This window comes from Emydura macquarii, unplaced genomic scaffold (genome assembly GCF_026122565.2).
Source record: "Emydura macquarii macquarii isolate MOO-44397 ecotype Brisbane River unplaced genomic scaffold, CSIRO-AGI_Emac_v2 contig_3114, whole genome shotgun sequence".
In the NCBI taxonomy this organism is placed as follows: Eukaryota; Metazoa; Chordata; order Testudines; family Chelidae; genus Emydura; species Emydura macquarii.
Genome location: NW_027133251.1, coordinates 3,157,424 through 3,176,802, shown reverse-complemented (window position 1 = coordinate 3,176,802; position 19,379 = coordinate 3,157,424). Strand labels below are relative to the sequence as shown.

The 19,379-nt window shown below is 46.4% G+C and overlaps 1 protein-coding gene across 3 annotated transcripts in view; it reads left to right on the top strand.

The window, feature by feature from the left end:
* The window catches only part of CELF4 (CUGBP Elav-like family member 4), a 108,139-nt gene that overhangs the window by 23,855 nt on the left and 64,905 nt on the right, over positions 1-19,379 (top strand). For all 3 annotated transcript variants that reach the window (XM_067530898.1, XM_067530900.1, XM_067530899.1), the window contains exons 3-4: positions 5,072-5,215; positions 17,533-17,680. In XM_067530898.1, coding sequence (XP_067386999.1) covers positions 5,072-5,215; positions 17,533-17,680 — 292 coding nt within the window. The remainder of the gene's footprint in view (positions 1-5,071; positions 5,216-17,532; positions 17,681-19,379) is intronic.

Here is a 19,379-nt window from a genome sequence, read left to right as displayed (position 1 = left end):
TCAGGAAGCACTGATGGGGCCCAACCCCATGGAGTCCAATGGGAGCCTGTCTGTTGAGAACAGTGGGCATGGAGCCAGTTCTATCATCCTCATTTTGCAGAAGACTAGGACCAGATTCTCAGCCAGTAGCTATGCCCATTTACACCAACTCAGGTTTGACCTGCCTTGGAAAGTGATATATATTGCAAATGAAGGGGCTACATATTCCCCACCCATGTCCATTGAGAATCTGGACCATTTAATGGCCTTCATGATACCACATGGTGAATTAGTGGCAGGTGCTGGAGATGACGCATAGTCTTACGCTTAGTGCATGAGTTTGTAATTTAGAATAGCTGGGTTCAGTTCCCAGATGATTCTGCCACACATATGCTGTAAGTCATCTAATTCTTCTGCGTGTCTGTTCCTTATCTACAAAATGGAGATAACAGCAGCGATTCTCGGTGCTCTTTCTGTCTCGTCTTTTTAGCGCTCCAACTCATACGGGCAGAGGCTGTCTCTTGCTGTGCGTCTGTATGGCACCAAGCGCACTAAGGCGCTGATGTCATCTGACGCTTCTAAGCACTACATGTAATACAGCTACTAATAACAGAATGCAGGACTCCAGACTTCCAGTGCTTTATTCTCACAGCTTGTCCAACCCCCTGTGTCACACAGTAACCATCTATTACTTATTACACAGTGGGATCCTTGTGGAAAATTCCTATTGGCATCAATTGTTTTTCTTTGTGTGGATTAAAGGCAAAACCTAGCTACGGTTGGGGAAAACATCTGCCAACTAACCATTTCTAGTTGACAAGGTCATACCTGCCTTGGAAAGCATTCAATATTTTAGAGGAAGGCCTCAGTTTTCCCCACCACCCACGTCAATTCGCAACAACATTCAGTTATCAGAATGAACAGAATTCTAAATGTCTGAATAAACGGTTAGCCTGTGTTAGAAACAAAGCAACAACCATGGAGGAGCAGTCTCCCTTGCATTGCATGGCTTTCTTTGGCTGATAATCCTCAGATTAAAGCCCGGTTTGATTCCCCCACTCTGTTTGTTCAGCACTGCGTGTGAAGAGTTGCACCTAAGAAGCCATTTGCAGTGCACAACAATCAATTTGATTGGTCCTCTAAAACCCACTGTACTGGGTATTCTTCAACGCCATCTACTGGCACCGTGTCTATTAACTGACTATTTGCATATACAGAGACATCTCTGTTTTACAGAGCAAGCTTGTCCCGTGCTTCTTCTGTCTGTCTGCAGCAGTAGACTTCCTTCCCTGACCACCTTCAAAATGTGGCTTTGTTTATAATGGTTGCTGTGCCAAATCCACCCCTGTTTGTAAATTGGGGTGTTTCTACCTTTTATTACGGTGGTCCCTAAAGGGCCTGGCCAAGAGCAGGACCCAATTGTCCTAGACTCTCCAAAAACAGAGTGAGACAGTCCCAAAGCCTGAACAGACAAGACAAATGAAGGACTGGAAGGGGGAAAAAGGCGCCCAGAGAGATGAAATGATTTGCTCAAGGTCTAATCCTGTCTCCTCCCAGCTTAGTGTCCTGTCCACTAGACCACTCTGCCTCTTTGAATCACGTCCCAGGAGATAACAACAATTCCCTTTACTCATCTTCAAAAACGTGCGTCTTTTAAAACTGTGTTCTTCCTGGGCTGCGTTAGGCTTCAGAGCCGCACTGAGCCATCCAGCCTACCCCGGCCAACGTCAATCTCCAGCACGGCTGCAAATCGGTTCAGATCATTAGATCCAGGTTACCAAACAGCCTCTTGGATCAGGGTTAATTAAATGAATGTTGAAATCTAATTAAGGACTGGCCCAGATGATAATTAGTAGGAAATGTATGCATTAAAATATTCATTTGTCGATGAGCTGCAATTAAGAGTGTGATTTGGGGAAGGATCAATAGCTACATCATGTGATTAACAAAAAAGAGAAGTTGCCCAGCCTTGAGCAGAAACCCTAGTGCATGCGGATTTTATTCTGCTTTGGTCTCTTAATAACGCCTGGATCCCACTCTACATCCCTGAATAAGGCATTCATCTCTCTCTCCCTTTGTTTTGCTAAGCCATTTGTTTCACTCCCTTGTTCTTCACCGTATTGTTCAAGAGGGTTATAGATTTATTAGCAAGAGAGAGAGTGACGGGTCAAAAAGAAAGATTCCTCACCAATGAAAATCGCTTCCTGGGCTGTTAACCCAGGGGAACATCGCTCATTGTGTGGGGCCTCAGACTGGTTTCTTTAGCAAGTTAATTCCTCAGCTCTTTATTCCTTACCAAGGATCTGGAAAAGGCATTGAATATGCATAGTCTGGGGCTTCTACACATGTATATATTATTATTGGTTTGTTTATTTGTATTATCAGAGTGCCTGGGAATCATAGACCAGGATGCTGTTGTGTGAGGCCTTCTATGTGCATTAAAGTGTTTTATTAAGATATTCCTGAGCAATCCTGCCCTGAGCAGAATGAGTATCGTTCCCCAATTGGGAAAGGGGGAAGAATGAAAGCAAGTTAATTACACTCCCCACTTTCTTTAAGGGTGCACCTATACTAGAACAATCCTTGGAGGTTTTTAAGGTGCAGCTTGACAAAGCCCTGGATGGGTTGGTTTAGCTGGGGTTGGTCCTTTGAGCAGAGGGTTGGACTAGATACCTCCTGAGGTCCCTTCCAACCCTCATCTTCTATGATTCTATGAATTAGTGCCCACATTGTGGCAATAGCCAGCAACAACGCAACTGATCTGGTGCCAAACCAGTGGCTCCCACAAGAGCTGATCAAAAAATTTCAAATGGAAAGTTTTTCTGTTGCTAAATTCTGATTGGGCAAAGCTGACATTCTGCACGGGAACGGGTCGATAGAGATGGAAGCCAGGCAGGTTGCCCATAGAGACCTGCCTGGTTTCCTGCAGCCTCACCTGCCTTCCCAGGCTGACTCTGCAGCGGCCTGACTCTCCAAACAGCGGTTGCCCAGGTTGCCAAACTTCCTGACTACCCAGGCAGTTGGATCCCAGCTATCTGAGCTGCCTGACTCCCTGGAAAAATTCTGCTTTGGTTTTCCCATAACTAGTTTTTTTTCAGATCTTTCCCCCACAAAACATTTGGGATTTTTGACCTTTCACCCCAATTCAGGATGAATATTTTTTCAAAAATTCAAAAATTTTCCATGGGAGGGAAATGGGACCTGCCATCCAGCTCCAGTTACCACCTGTGCAGCTGCACCAGTACTGAGTTGCTAGTGTAGACGGGGCCAAGCCTGTTGACGTTGCTGCTACTGTGGGCATAGCTACAAATTGGTGGCTGTTGCTGAAATAAGAGTCAAGTGTCAAGGAGAATTAAAGCCAGGTTCCTGTCCCAGTGAGACACAGGGTGTGTACACACTGACGGTGGCAAACGGCAGTGAAGACTCACTCAAACGATCTGGAAGTCAATTCAATTAAACCGTCTCCTCAAAAGGCGTAGCGCTGCATGGACGGGAACACGTTTCCCATCGGCGCAGCACAGTGGAGACAGCGCGCAAAAGGGAAGTTAGGAAGTTGACGGGAGTTACGCAAGCTGCTCTGCGTAGCTTGTGTAACTCCCGTCAGCTGCCGCTGGATTTCCCGGTAAGTGCGTACTAAGCCTAAAACACAACAGTGAGTGAGGGGTGGAGCAGTTTACCGTGTCCCATTTCACAGCTGATTGCTACCTATCAGTGATCTGTGTTTCCTCATTTGGATAGAAGATCAAGGCCTTACGAGTGAGAAGAAAACATGCTTCTACCTAGGGAACAAGTGCAAGAAAGTCTAGTCGCATGATTAGTTTGAGTTTGCATGGGTTAAAAAGGCATAATAATTACCAGCTGTATTTATGAAGCCTATATTACATGTGCTTACCAGAAAATCCCATATGTTAACTGAACTGTAGTTCTATTACAATGTGCATGAAAAATATCAATGTACCTACCACGTACTCTCTCCTAAGTGGGAAATAAGCCCAACTGGGTGAGATTTTCCAGAGTGCTCAGAATTGACTTATCTCTGCTCCTGTTGAAATCTCTAGTTAAACTTCCACAGGTATCAGCAGGAGCAGAAAAAGATCAAGACTGAGTATTTTGGAAAATCCCTACCAACAACAGTCAAGTCAGTGTCTGGAATTTGAACCCAAGAGGGTTCAAAGTTTGGCAAAAAGGGTTTGCCCATTCCTAACTATTGCATTTCCACTGCCATTAGAGCATACCATTGGTGCCAGTTTGCAGAAAAGGGTTGCCACCTTGTTTTCCTTGCTGAGAAATGCCATTGCTTCAAATGAGTAGAGCTTTCCTAACTGCAGCTAACAAACTGACCTCTTCTGAGGTCACCTCTCAACTTCCTACTGTTCTCGAGATAGAGGAGGATATTCTGATCCACTTATCACCACTTTCCTTTCCCTGACCTGACCCCTTCTCACAGAGAAGCTGCATGATGCTTAAACATTTGCAGAATGTGGAGTGCTAAGTTCTGGAAGCAAAGCTGAGCAGTGTGTTCTCACCAGACACAAGTGTAAAAACAGTGAGTGCTGAGCGATTGGGGGGGGGGGGGGGCGGGTGAGTGTCCCACACACGGGATCTGGCAGGGACAGAACTAACCCATCGCACTGACCAAAAAATAAATCAGGCCAGATGTACTGCAGAAGTTCCTAGCTTGCACTGCAGAGACACCAGCTCTCAGTTCAGATCCCTGCACTCCAGTGAGGGCTAACGGACCTGCTGGAAAAGAACAAGCCCCACCTCTTTGTAGAGGGTATTTAAACCAAAGCAAAGAAAAGAGGAGCTCAGAGAAGAAGGAGAGGTAGCCAGATGGCCCACTCACCCTGCCCTCGTGGTATAGATGCCTTTGCCTCTTTGCTGCTTCTCCCTCCAGCCTGTCACAGGGCTGAGGTCAATGTGGAACTGAGAGATCACAGAAGGATGGCCAGGGATGAGTATTGTCTTCAAATCCCACTGGAGCCAAGCATCAGCCAGTCTCTGTTACATGCATGGATGCAGATTGGTCCCACTGGGCACTAATGGGAGAATTCCCCGGTTGTGTTCTCTCTTTTTGTTTCCCTTCCTCCAGGGGGCCTCCTCGAGCTTGGTGGTGAAGTTTGCGGACACGGACAAGGAGCGTACAATGAGGCGCATGCAGCAAATGGCGGGACAGATGGGCATGTTCAACCCCATGGCTATCCAGTTCGGAGCATACGGCGCCTACGCACAGGCAGTAAGTATAGGCACAGTTCTCTGCATGCTAGGAAGAATTGGGCCGCCAGACACCAGCCAACCAATGGCCCACCACACAGGGACGCCTTACAGGAGGAAAAAGTGAGGAAAGGAAAGAAGGACTGTGTGATTCCTTCATTAACCCAGCTCAGCAGAGAGAGGCCAGAGACCAGGCAGAGCCACTGAGCCGCTCAGTCGGCTGTAGGCTGGGACGTTTCCCAGACAGGCGCAGAAGACACAACAGCTGCTTCTAGTTATGACCATACCATAGCCAGGCATCCAGCCACCCTAAGTTGCATCCAGTTGTGCCCAAACCTAACCACCAAAGGCAGACACCACCAAGTTTTGAGGATTTGGCTAAAATGGGACCCAAATCCAGTTCCACCCGTCTTTACTTTTGTGTCACCAACTTCCAGTGCCAGATCAGACTCAGGAAATGGAGACCATCCCTGGTTTAGCCCTCTGGCCTTCCCAGCCTGTAAACCCCAAGCTGAATCAGAATCGCAAGTGAGGCGGCTCTGAAATCTATTCACCCAGACACACATTTTCAACAGTGCCTCCTCGTTATTTTGCGAGCCCCCCATATTCAGGCACGCAAAATTAGGGGTCAGTGTAGAAAATGGCGTCCTTCCTCTTAGCATCTTCAAGGTTGTAAAAAGACGCTGGGTAACACACGCACACACACATGGTCCCTGCCCCAAGGAGCTGAAATCTGGCCAGACAAAGGCAAAACAGTTGAGACACATATAGCAAAATGTACCCCGGAGCTGCCGTGCTGAGTCCGACTCATGGCCCACCTAGTTCAGTATTCCGTCTCTGACAGGGGCTGGTACCAGCTGCCTCAGAGGAAGGTGTAAGAACCCTGCTGCAGGCAGATGAAAAGTGACTGGTGATTCTGGGTGCCTTAACATTGCGTAGATCCAGGAGTGACGTGCTGGCATAACAGCACAGCTCTGTCTAGCCACTCCGCTATTCCTCCCTGCCATAGCACCTGAGCACCTCCCAGTCTTTAATGGATTTGATTCTTACGCGCTGTGAGGCAGGGCAGGGCTCCTCTTCCCATTTTCCAGATGAAGACCTGAGGCGGAGGGAGTTCGGGGTCTTGCCGGAGGCTGTGGCTGAGTCAGCAGTTGAAAGCAGGTGTGCTTGAATCCCATTCTGGTACCCCATCCATTAAACCATACTTTCTACCCTGACAGCTTCCTCTAATACGGTGACACTCAGGTAGGATGTCTTCAGCCCTCGGTCCTGACTCCCCATCTCCCTCTTTTTTGGTACCTCAGTCTATTAAGTGTCTCTGGTTACTGGTTTTCTAATTACACGACCCAAATACATAACGATTTGATCACCTAGCTGTCCATTAGTTGCAATGACTGGCTGTAGTCGGTTTGGAATCCTTTAGTCGTCTTCTTGTTCTGCATCTGCCATCTGTAGAGTTTGCCCTGTTGATTGCTCTTTCTGAGGATGTTTTAGATGTTGATGGTTTCTACTGAAGCCTCCATGTCGGTCTTGATCACATGTGATCTGGGCACTGAATTCTTTTCTTTTTATGACAGCTGGAGTTGTCCATCCTTTCTCCACCCAGTTTGACATGTACACAGCCGCCAGGTTATAGACCCGGCAGTTCTCCAACTGAGTGACATCTGTCATAAAAGCTCTCTTAACCTTTTTATCTGATCTGACATGCTGTTGGCTCAGAGATTTTCTCAATTATGCCAATCCGTTACATTCTCTTTAACCCAGTTTTCAGTTTATTTTCATTATTTAATGAGATAGGAATCCTGCAAGGTTTATGTACACTCCATGGTTTAGCATTGTCTCTTAAGGTGATTTGTACTGGATTTCCTTTCAAAAGTCCAATATCACCAAATATTTCACTGAGTTCTTTCACTCTTCCCAGGAGACCCATCATGGCTGCCATGCTATGGCTGAGGAGGCTGTGTTCAGAATACCTCCAGGGCTAGTCACAACTTGAGTCAAGTGACTCCAGCTTTGCGGGAGGTTGAAGGTGACTGTAAGTCCCTTCTGAGATGACTGTGATGTCAGCTCCTGTGTCAATGTCAAAGTAAATAGTCTTGCCACGAATATTCAGTTTCACTCTCCAGGTAGGCTCTCTGTTATCATAAGTGATAGATCCCAGAAACAGTGGCTCTTGATTGTCTGTAATATGAGTCAACTCTCTGACTGCTTTAGTGCAGCAAACAGCTGCAAAATGTCCATATTTTATACATTTATTATGCTATGTGCCTCTGGCTGGACATGTATCATCTCTTAGAATAGGACTTTTCCCCACACCTTGTACATGTAGGTTGGAATTTATCCCTCTTAGCCTGAGAGTTCTCTTTCCTTGTTTTATGATAATGACACTCAACTTTACCTCTCAAGTATCTGTTTACAGTTTCTAAGATAGATTCAGAGGTGCAACTGCAGTATTTTAAGTGTAGACCTGCCCTTAGTTTACTTCTGGCACCATGTCATGTACTTCTGTACAGCTATGGACTAGCTACTGAGCTTGCTTATACACACCAGATATGTTCCTCATAAAATCCTTTAATGCTCTGCCAGCTACGGCTAACGTTAGCTTTAAAGAAGGTATTTTACATACACTGTGACCTATGGCAGAACAGTGTAATACAATTTAGCATTCTATGAACATCCCAGGAGCCCCGTGGGACCGCACAGCCAGGCTTTTTCATTCTTTCTCCATCAAGCAAGCTCATCTTTTTTTCCCAATCGCCTGCTTGCTTTATTTCCTAGTCATTGAGAGAGGAGCCCTTGGTCACCCTTCCCAGCTCTTATCCCCACATGATGAATGAGACATCCTTCCCCCAGCCTGGCTGCGTTTATCCAGCCTCCCCAGCAGGAGGAGACTGTTGCATTCAGCAGGGGAGCGCGCTGACACTCCATGCAACCAGTCCATAGGGAAGTCAAGCTGTGCCCAGCAGCTCAGGGACATTCCAGCTGGGGAATGCTGCCTTACTGCCCCCTTGTGCAGAGGTACCAACTAGGGAACGTGCAGGACCACGAGAAATGGGCAAGGGATGAGCATCTCTAAGGACTGACAGATTCAATTGTTAATTCCCAGGCAGGAATCCTGCAAGGCAAGTTAAAACTTACTTTTTCTTTCTTTCTTTCTTTCTTTTTCTTTCTTTCTCCCTCCCTCCCTCCCTCTCTGAAAAGGTTCCATTGCCTTATATTATACAAAGCACACCAAGCAGAAATGGGGACAGTTTGGGAAATGCCCACCATGCCGCACCGACCCTCTAGACCAAATTCTGTGGCAACCCTATTGACTGCAGCAGTAATGGAGTCTACATTTACACCAGTGTATCTGTAATTGATGACTGCCATGCTCATGGAGTCACCATAAATTTGTACTGCCCTAGCTGTAAATGTACTGCCTGTGGTGGCGAATGAGTCCCTCCAAATTTACACCGCTGTAACCGACAGATTCTGGCCTTTTGCTTTTAACAGCAAAAGTTCCTCTAAATCTTATTTTCCACTATAGTAAGCAAAGGAAATCAGGGCGGGCAGAAGCTTGATTTATCCCTGAAGAAAGAGGCAGAAGACTTACTGGGCCTGCTCATGCTTCCAGAGACCCCAATGGGTGTTTACTTCAATGGGAGTAGGACTGAGCCTCACCGTCTTTTCCTACTAAATATGTTAGTGAAGTGGGGATAAGGTTTAGAACTCAGCCCCTCAGATATGACAGGCTGGTGACACCAATTACCCTGGGGATTTCAGAGCTGTCTAAATGACAGGATCACATTTCTTTGTGGCGTCTGTGTACCCAAGACGTGCTTGGAGCCTGTCTCTCAATCAGCTGAGCTATCTGTGCCTCTTCCTATCTGTTTCATCTCAGAATCGCACACAAAAGAAAAGAAGTGAAGCGCCAGGGCTGTGTGATGTCCCATCAGTCCCGGTTAATCCACCTCGGACTGCCAGCTCTTAGATACCAGGGTGATTGGCACCTTATGAATACAAGAGAGAGACGGAGAGAGCGATAGAGGGGGAAAGAGAGAGGGGTGCGTTTTCTTTTGGTGCGAAGATGCAATGTATGTGGAAGAGCTCAGGCTGCTGCCCCCAGCTAAAGTGAGAAGCAGGTTGGCCTAAAGTCTGCAGTACTCAAGTGACAGGGGTTCATATCCCAACTCTGCCACAGACTCCCTGTGTGACCTTCGGCAAATCACTTAATCTCTCTGTTCCTCATTTCCCCCATCTACAAAACGGGGATAATAATCCTTATTCAGATTGTAAGGTCCCTGGAGTAGGGACAGACTTTTGTATGTGAACGTACAGCACCTTGCACAGTGGGGCCACCATCTTGGTTGGGACCTCTAAATGCTATGGTTAAACAGACAGTACTAATATCTCAATGTCTCATACCCAACTAGAGCAGGAGGGACTGGACACGGAGTTAATACTCACAGCCTTGCCTCCTAGCTCTAGTGTTCTGTGCAGACTACAAGAGGCCAGGGTAATTGATACAGCCCTCCGACACCTCCTGGTCACCTATTCCCTTGACAGCATGTGGCCTCGGTCTCCCAAAGAGAACAGAGAGGGAACCCATGCCTGGCAATGTTGATCAGAGAGAAAGCAAAGAAACGGGGCCAATCCCTCAGCACCCCCCCACCCCACTTTCCCACCTGCAGTGTCCAACCCCATCACATGCTCTTTTTGCACTGTAGAATTCAATGGGAGATTTTCCACTGGCTTCAAGGAAGCTGGTTTAGACCCCTTCGGAGAGTCTTCTGAAGGGTCAGAGGAAGCGGGTCACATCACTGAGCCAGCCTGCCCCCTCTCTGTGCACTCCAGCCTGGGATGTGAAGGTTCAAGCTTTCTTCTACACCTGACCTTTGCATCTCAGTCCTCTTGGGGCGCCATGACGGGGGAGCTGACCCTAATGGCAAAGAAGTCGCTGTCACTCAAGAGGCAGAAAGTTGCATCAACCCCTCTTTGCTATTAAGAGAGTGTGACCCAAGTTTCACAGCTTGATAAAATCTCTAATGGGTGTTTGTCTCCCAGCTGAATCCTCTTCTCCACTAGTTAATGGGGAATAACACCCCCACTAGTTAATGGGGAATTAGTTATTTTATTTAATATATTCAGAAGGTTCCCAGCAGCATCTAATACACGTGCAATAAAAACCAACACAGAATATTAAACTCAGTATTAGACATCAGCTCCAGATAAGCCGCCATAACAAAGCTGGTTTAGCTCTTATTTTTTTTTAATGAAGGAGGCAACTGAGTCCTTAGCAATCCCCTTATATTGCTGCCATCCCACCAAGCAGAACGGAAATCATTTGCCAACGAGCACACCAGAGAAGGTAGGAAAGACGGCTAGGAAAATACAGAAAAGTAAAAGCGAGCACGTAAGAAGGGGCTCCTGGAAAGTGACAACCACGGTATAAATTATTTAATTTTTTAAATTATTTAAAGTGAGATCAAAGCCATCTATCAAGATTGCATAAAAAATCACATGAGAGTGTAAGCCACGGTATCCTGGCCAAATTGCAGCCCAGGGTAGTAACTGGATTCTGCGGCCCAGACAAAGCATGGGATTACTGGCTAAGAATGGCGCTGAGGGTTAGGAAGGGCATGTTGACATTGCTGTCTAGCCACGAGTGAGTCATTTACTGTCAGTGACTCATCATTCCCCTCGCTGTGCAATGGGGATAATAACTGCCTTTATCAAATTGCAACAAATCTGTGGTCACCCAGGACTGCATGGCTCACAATACCCTTCATGCAGGGCAATGGTAGGGCAGAAGTGGATCTAGAATTTCTATCCCTTTGCTCTAGAAGCCTAGGCGCCTCCCAGTCGAGCTGAAGGAGAATCATGGTTCAGGGTGTCGGATCCATGACATGAACTGGGTGAATAATGAGGGGGAAATTATTCTACCAACATTGATTTCAATAGATTTTATGAAATTATTCAGTTACAATATCCACAATTATTCCTCTAGCTCTACTGAATAGGGGGAAACTCCTGTAATAGACCCCTCACCTATGACTGAGTAATTAAAGTCCTCAGATCATGGTTCAAAGACTTTAAGGTACAGAGAATCCACCAGCAAGTGAGCCGTGCCCCATGCTACAGAGGAAGGCGGAAAACCCCCAAAGCTTTTGCCAACCTGCCATAGGGGAAAATTCTTTCTTGACCCTAAATATGGTGATCAGTTAAACCCTGAGCATGTGGGCAAGACTCACCAGCCAGACACCCAAGAAAGAATTCTCTGTAATAACTCAGAACCCACCCATTTTCACCTTCCTCTGTAGCATGGGACACGGCTCACTTGCTGGTGGATTCTCTGTACCTTAAAGTCTTTAAACCATGATTTGAGGACTTGAATAACTCAGTCATAGGTTAGGGTCTGCTACAGAAGTGGATGGGTGAGGTTCTTTGTCCTGCATTGCGCAGGAGGTCAGACTAGATGATCATATTGGTGCCTTCTGACCTTAGAGTCTAGGAGTAAATAGATTTTTTTTTTAAATCATAAAAATGGGCCAACTTTTTTGATGAATTTTACTTCTCCAGTATTGCCTGTGGCTTCTTCTGCTGTTCTGATTCCCTCCAGCAGAGGGAGCCAATCTGTAGGCGTAAACGCTACCTAGTTCCTGACATTATTTGCCTGCCTCTCCAGCTGTCTGATTGGGGTGCTGCGGGGATTAATTAATGAAGTGTCTGTGTAGTGCTTTGGAGGGGGAAAGTGCTAGCTGGTATCAATGTTAGCCAAAGAACCTGAAATAAAAACAAGCAAAGACTAGGACAGACAATAATATTTTTATTTCAAGAGCCCGTACTATGATTTTCTGTAGCACCCTTCCCTCGTTCTGCTCACGTATTGTCTAGGAGGGACTTCTTGTGTGACTTGGACCAGGCATTCAATCTCTCTGTGCCTCCATTCCCCACCTCTAAAACAGAGACCATAGAGGCTCCTTTCTCTCTGCTGGGGTCTGTAGGTGCTATTGTCATACACATAATTATTAGTAATCAAGCAGACTCAGCCACGTTTATGTAGCGCATTAGTGAGGGGTTCTGTGCAGGCACTAGCAGAACACTGGTAAACGGTTAAGAGAACATATTACAGAATCTAGCTGGCATCTTCAAAACGTATCTTTTTACTCGGACCAAACACAGCCAATTTGCACTAGACCATCTGAAAGGCTTACCAGCGATCCAGGAACTCCCTCGCCATCAAATTTCAAGTGTCTCCCATCTACCGCTATCAAGCTAGGGGAGTTTGAAATAAGTTGTGAGCCATTATTGTATAATGGAAGCGTGTGTTATTGCTGCCTCCTTCATTCTTGGAAGTGTCTGAACCATTCTGGTGCAGTATCTGAAGTGTTGTGGTAGCCATGTCAGCTCCAGGATGGCAGAGCAACAAGATGGGTGAGGTATTATCTTTTATTGGGCCAACTTCTGTTGGTGGGAGGATATTACCTCACCCACCTTGTTTCTCTGAACCATTTTGACTCAGACTTTCTTGAAAAATTTGCTCCTGGGCGGAGAACAAACCTGCCAAATTTCAGCCAGAAAAGTAAATGGAAAAGTTGTAAACAACTGAATAGTAGAGAATTTTTGTGTGCAAGCTCCTCTGTAAGAGTTGCTTCACCCATAATAATTCACTGAGGTGGACCAACAGGAGCTGTTTAACAGCAGCCAGCATCACTACACAACGGCTTGTGACAGGAAGTGTAGAGGAACCTTGTAGGAAATGTAAGTTATTATTTATTATAGTTATTTCTTTGCATTATCGTAGCACCTAGGAGCTCCAGGCATGGATAAGGATCACATTGCGCTAGGTGCTGTACAAACACAGACCAAAAAGGCAGTCCCTGCCCCAAAGAGCTTACAGTCTTGGGCTTGGTCTACATTTACCTAGCGATTTTAGTATGTTGGCTTCCTGATCGATTGAGCAGGTCTACACTGACCACTCAATCGATCCAGATAAATCAATCTGATGGCAGCGACTTTGTCACCATCAGTGTAGACGTACCCTAGGTCTAAGACAACAGATGGAGACAGACAGATGGGGGAGTGCAAGGCAACAACAAGACAATATTGGTCAGCGTGGTAGACTGTGGTCTCAGCACTCCAGAGGCCTAGCCATTGTTATGGTTTTTGTAGGCACCACAGCAAAAGAGAGTTCCGAGGAGGGATTTGAAGGAGGACAAGGAGTTAGTTTTGTGGATGTTTATGGGGAGCTTCTCCTAAGTGTGAGGAGCAGCATGGGGTAGCTTTCCAGGGTCTGCTTGCTGCTGGTGGCAGTGTTTTGATACCCAAAGCAAACTGAGGTGTGGGCATCTGTATGAACCTGAACTCCAGAGATACAGACTTGAGTGAAAGGAAGTGGAAGTAAAAGTTTCCGGGAGCCTCTGCATTTCAGCTCTGTCCATAAGACACATTCTCCCCTCATTTAGTGCTTCATGTCTGACTCCCCTGCCACCAAAGTCAGTGAGTGATGAGGCATTCTCGGCACTTTGTGGGACCCTCACTGGGTTCATAGGATCGGCAGTTGCAGAGGAAAGGATGGTTGGAAACGTCTATCAGCTGGTCCATCCCCATTGCCCAACCATCCATCTCCCTTCCCCCACCCCATCCCAATCGCTTTGCTTTCCTCCCGGCGGGTATTGGCCACCAACCCTTCCCAGTGGTTCATTTCTGTTTAAGCAACCCTTTAGCAGATCATCCAGTTCAGGGACAAGGAGCTGGGTCTTGGAGCACAGCAGAGAGCACAGCAGATGCTCTCCATGGGCGTACACCACCATGGGGACATCCACTCATTGCCACAGCCTCAGGCTTTGAATAATAACAATGGCAGGACTGGGAGAGGAGGGAATTGTCTACCAGATAAGGGTGGGATAAAGCTCCTTAATTCCTAAGGTAAAGATCATCCCAAGGAAGTAACAATAGAAAAAGGAAATGCATCGTTTGGCCGAGAAAGGACAAAAAGCTCAATCACACGTTGGGCCTCTTTTAAATGAAAGGAGGTGGACTGGACATTCGTCTTCAGGAGGTGGCTGGGAAGGAGCGCGTTGACGTTTATTTGAATGCCCTCGGCAACGCTCCAAGGGTTTTATAAGAGAGACTGATGTCCCTTATAGCACTTGCCCTCCTTCCATAAATCTCCCTGGACTCTCCGGAGGAGAGGGAAGATTGGTCTGTTCTGTTTCCTTCTTTCAAGGTTACCAAGTTCCCTCTCCCATGGCATAGTTCTACTCTTACAGTGCTGTGACTTTCAATCTGTGGTACTAGAAAGGCCTGCATTTCCATAGGATCTGAACTAGGGATGGTCAGAGATTTTCCGACAGAGCTCTTGTTCAACAGAAAAGGCAGATTCATCAAAATCAAAACATTTCACAGGAAGGTGACCATGTCAGCTAATCTTCTGACAGAACCCAGGCCTGGTTTCCTGTCAGCTCGCGGGCCCAGCTCTTTGGACTTCCTGAGAGCCAGGACACCAGAGTTTCCGTGGCTCTGGGGCAGCCAGCCATGCAAGTTGCCCCAGGATTGGGGATCCCAGAATTTCCAGGCTCTCCAATATGAAGCCAGGAGCCTGGAACCTTAGGAGCCGCAGATGAGCCAGGAGCCCGGCAGTCTGGGATCCCGGGTAGAATTTCATTCAGAGATTTTTTTAAATGAAACATTTTGATGGTTTCCAAACAATTTTTGTCAGAATTTTCCATCCAGGGGAAATTTCAACCTTTTGACTTTTGGTTCTGAAATGGAACTTTTTTTTTTTTTAATGTTACTATCAGGGCTGTGAAAAATGTCATAGCCTGAGCACTGTCGTCAGGGCGACCTGCCATAGCCTCAGCTAGGTCGACAGAAGAATTATTTCGTTGAGCTAGCTAATGCCTCTCAGAGAGGTGGACTAACTGCCTCAATGGAAAACCCCCTTCCATCAATGGAGGCCATGTCTGCACAGCTGCAGTGCCATGGCTCAACCCCTATAATGTAGTCTGGTCCTAAGTGACTTGCTCAAGGTCACAGTGGCATGCTGTGTCAGAGAAGAAACTTGAACACGGCCCTTCTGAGTGCTAAACAATGCCCTAACCACTGGACCGTCCTTCCTCTCTAAGTGTAAGTTAAATTTAACCTACTCTCTTCCCATTCTACCCCCGCCCCTCACTACAGCAGTACACTCAATTTTAAACCACCACTCCACTGAAATCAGTGGGACATTAGATGTACGCAGTGCATTCAGCTGTGATGAGCAGGTTAGAAGCAGCCTTGGTTTTTGCATGCACATGGAGAGGAAAATACCATTTGTGTCTCTGGACTGATGTAATAGAGATGGAATAATGACAGTATGTTGCAAAACTCTGGATGCATCAACCTAGGGCTGTCCCATGCCATCATTGCATGTATCTTTCCCACTGCGTATGTGTAAGCCTGTAGACAGACCAAGAGCCCATCCCAGAGGCGATTCAGCAGATAACTTTGAACACATGATATGTTTGAAACAATTGTGAACAGCTCCTGGCCATGTCATGAACAGGACAAGAGGTTACATCATCCAGACAGTGAAATGCTACACACAATTTGTTCAGCTCTAATACCTAGCATGCAGCATACATAATAGGGACAGTCTTTGGAACAGCATGACTATAAATTGTGTTGTGGTAGCAGCGATTTACCCCAGCCAAGATCAAAGCCCCGTTGTGTATAGTAAGAGATATTCCTTGACCTGAAGATTGTACAGTCTAGATAATAAGACAAAGGAAGAATTATGATCCCCGTTTTACAGGTGGGGAAGTGATGCTGTGATGCTCAAGAGATTAAGTGACTTGACCAAGGTCACTCATAGTGTCTGTGGTAGAGTTCCAGTGCAGAGAGCGACTATGGAGTCACAGTCCAGTGTCTTAACCAGGGTTCTGAGCAAGTGTTATGATACCCCCGTCATAGATCATGAGTAGGGTCTGAACCAGGAACTTTCAGCACTAAACCGTAAAGCTGTACCACTGGAGCAGAAGGATTAGATCCAGTGTCTGAAACCAGTAGTAGGTTGTTAGCTTCTATGCAGACTAACCCTTATACACTTTACAAGTCTGTCACAAAAGTTTTTCCAGCTCCGACATACTTTGGAGGAATAAAGAGAAAATCTAATGTCTGTGAAAGCCAGCCGAGACTCAACTACCCCCCTCTTCTCCCAGCCCTTGAAGCGCTCCTTACCTCTGAGAAATACTAATTTGATCAGATCCTGGACCTCAGCCATCACTTATATAACCAGCCATGGAGCAAGTTATGTCCTCAGCAAGCCAGAAGTATAAATATCCAGCACAGGAAATGAGCTATGGGTCAGCAGACACCCAAAGATAGAGTCAATCCCTGTTTAAAGATGGATGCATTCTCTCTCCCTCATTCAGTACTTAATAAAATCACCTGCTCAGTGCCTGATCTGGAGAATAAATCCAATTGATGTCTACTAACAAATTTGCTCCTTAAAGGGGATCAGCATTGCACTATAATATAAAAAGATCATCTAATCACTCCATCGGTAATTACAAAGAAGAGTAAATCGCTAATTAAAATGTGAAAGTGTCTTATGCAGTATATAATAAGGAAGGGCAATTAACAATCAGAAGGGAAGCCTCCACCTTGGCATTGAGATGCTGTGTTAAGATGCAAGAAATAATACTATTCAGGTCTCAGACAGCTCTTTTAATCCCTAGATCTAAGCCACTTTTACAAAGTAAGGCAAGCATCATTCTCCCCATTTTACAGCTGGGGAAACTAAGGCACAGAGAGTGGAAATAGCTTACCAAGGTCACACAACAGATCAATAGCAGAGCTGGGACTGTCTAGCTCCTAGATCATTGTTTATCCTCTGGACCAGACTGTCTCTGCATTTGAATACCCAGGCAGGATGCTTTCAACATTGTAAAGTGATCTCTATTTTTTTTAATGTTTGTGCTTACTTTAGCAGTGACCTAACTGTTAAATTTACCAGTAAACCACCATATACGGTCCCTCGCAATAGTTTTGAAAGTGCCCTTCCTTTCAAATGCTGAACTTCATGTTTTCTTCTGTCATATGGAGGTGCAGCCTACGGACACTACAAGTCCCAGGGTGCTGTGCTCCAGTTTGGCCTGAGACGCCAGCCCCCTCAGACCAAGAAGGGGCAAGGCATGGGCTGCATTGCAGAGCTCCATGGGTAGCACTGGGCCAATGGACGGCAGTATTTCTGCCTCCGGTGGAGCAAGCACAGTGCAAGGGCCGGAGGGACTGGTCTGTGACCACCCTGTCTCCTCTCTGGAGTTGCCCTGCTGGTGAATGCGTGATATTTTTTCCCTGTTCTCTTTGTTCCAGCTGATGCAGCAGCAGGCGGCTATCATGGCATCCGTGGCGCAAGGGGGCTACCTGAATCCCATGGCAGCCTTCGCCGCTGCCCAGATGCAGCAGATGGCAGCACTGAACATGAACGGCCTTGCTGCTGCTCCCATGACGCCAACCTCAGGTAAGGAGCCTGCAGGGCAGCATCAAACCCAGGTGGCAAAGGAGGAGTAGGACGCAGCGGGCTAGGGAGGGACTTTCCCAAGCCGAGGTAGCCATGCTAGAGAGCAGAGAGAGGGGGAAGGACACCGGCGGCACTTAAACAATCCTGACACCCAGAGGATAGCAGGAAAACACAGAAAGACATTCAACGTGAAAAGGCCTGATTGTCTTGTCATATGCAGAGGGGTAAATCAGGAGTCACCCCGCGAAGGTCCACATAAATCTGAGGTAAGTGAGAGCAGACTAGGTGAGACTGGGTGGCACAGCGCCCGGTGCGGGAGTCACAGTCCGTTCTGAACTTTCCCAAAGTCTTGCGTATGGTCTGAGTGGGGCTAGAGAGAGACCTGAGCTGTGGTGTTCGAACCTCTCCACAATCAAGGGAGAAATAAGGCTTCGGTCTGAAGCCCTTCTCTGCTGGGAAAGTCCAATCCCTCCTTTGTCATGCAGTAGGCAAGGAGCTCTCATCATCTAAATCATCCCAGCCAGGGCTTTGTCAAGCAGGCCTTAAACCTCTAAGGATGGAGATTCCACCACCTCCCTAGGTAACCCATTCCAGTGCTTCACCACCCTCCTAATGAAAAAGTTTTTCCTAATATCCAGCCTAGACCTGGTAGAGGGGAGAATTCAATCCAAGTCTCAGATGAACACCTACCCAGTGGGTTAAAGCTTATAAGGGAGATGACATGACCCCTCAGGCTAGTTTGTGACGTTAGCCATCATTTGCTTTTGTCAAATTGCCTGGAATCAAAATGACCTTTATCGAGTCGGCTCAAAAGAAAACGTTTCATTTCAACTTGATCCAAATTTTTTTTTTTTAACTTTTCCATTTGTGGAAAATTTTCAAACAGTTTCATGTTTCGTTCAACCCCCAAAATGGAATTTAAAAAAAAAAAAAATTTCGATATTGCCAGCGAACCAAAATATCCATTATTCACACAGCTCCATTCAACAGGACATGCCATGTTCCCACCAATCCCCTGTGTGCGCGTGTTAAGGCCATTCTTGCATCTTTTTTTTATGTGACTTGAAAATTGTCCTCTTCATTTTTTAAAATGTCTTATGAACCTTGTTCCAATTTATCTCCCCGACTTTGGGCTGAATTAGGAGGAGTGTGAAATGTATTTGAGGGAGGGGGCTGCAAAAAGGTGTGAGTTAGGGCTTGTCTACGCAGGGGTTTTAAAATGGATCAAATCCAATGAATCGGGTTTGAAAACGTTTGTGTACACACAACACAGCCTATCACTGTGCACTAACTCCACATTTATTGGGAACTCCAGATTCCTCTTTTCGACTCCCTTCTGAACCTGGCCTTTTGCTGCTGTTGCTCACCTCCCTGCTACCTCCGCTGACTTTTCTTTTGTCCTCTCATCATGCTGAGAAGCTTGTGGCCATGACAGGCACAGTCAAAAAACCTATAATATGATTGGAATAACCAAGACTTGGTGGGGTAACTCACACAACTGGAGCACTGTCATGGATGGGTATAAACTGTTCTGGAAGGACAGACAGGGGCAAAAGAGTGGAGGAGTTGCACTGTATGTAAGAGAGCACTATGACTGCTCTGAGCTCCAGTATGAAACTGGAGATAAGCCAGTTGAGAGTCTCTGGGTTAAGCTTAGAAGCAAGAACAATAAGGGTGATGTCGTGGTGTGTGTCTGTTA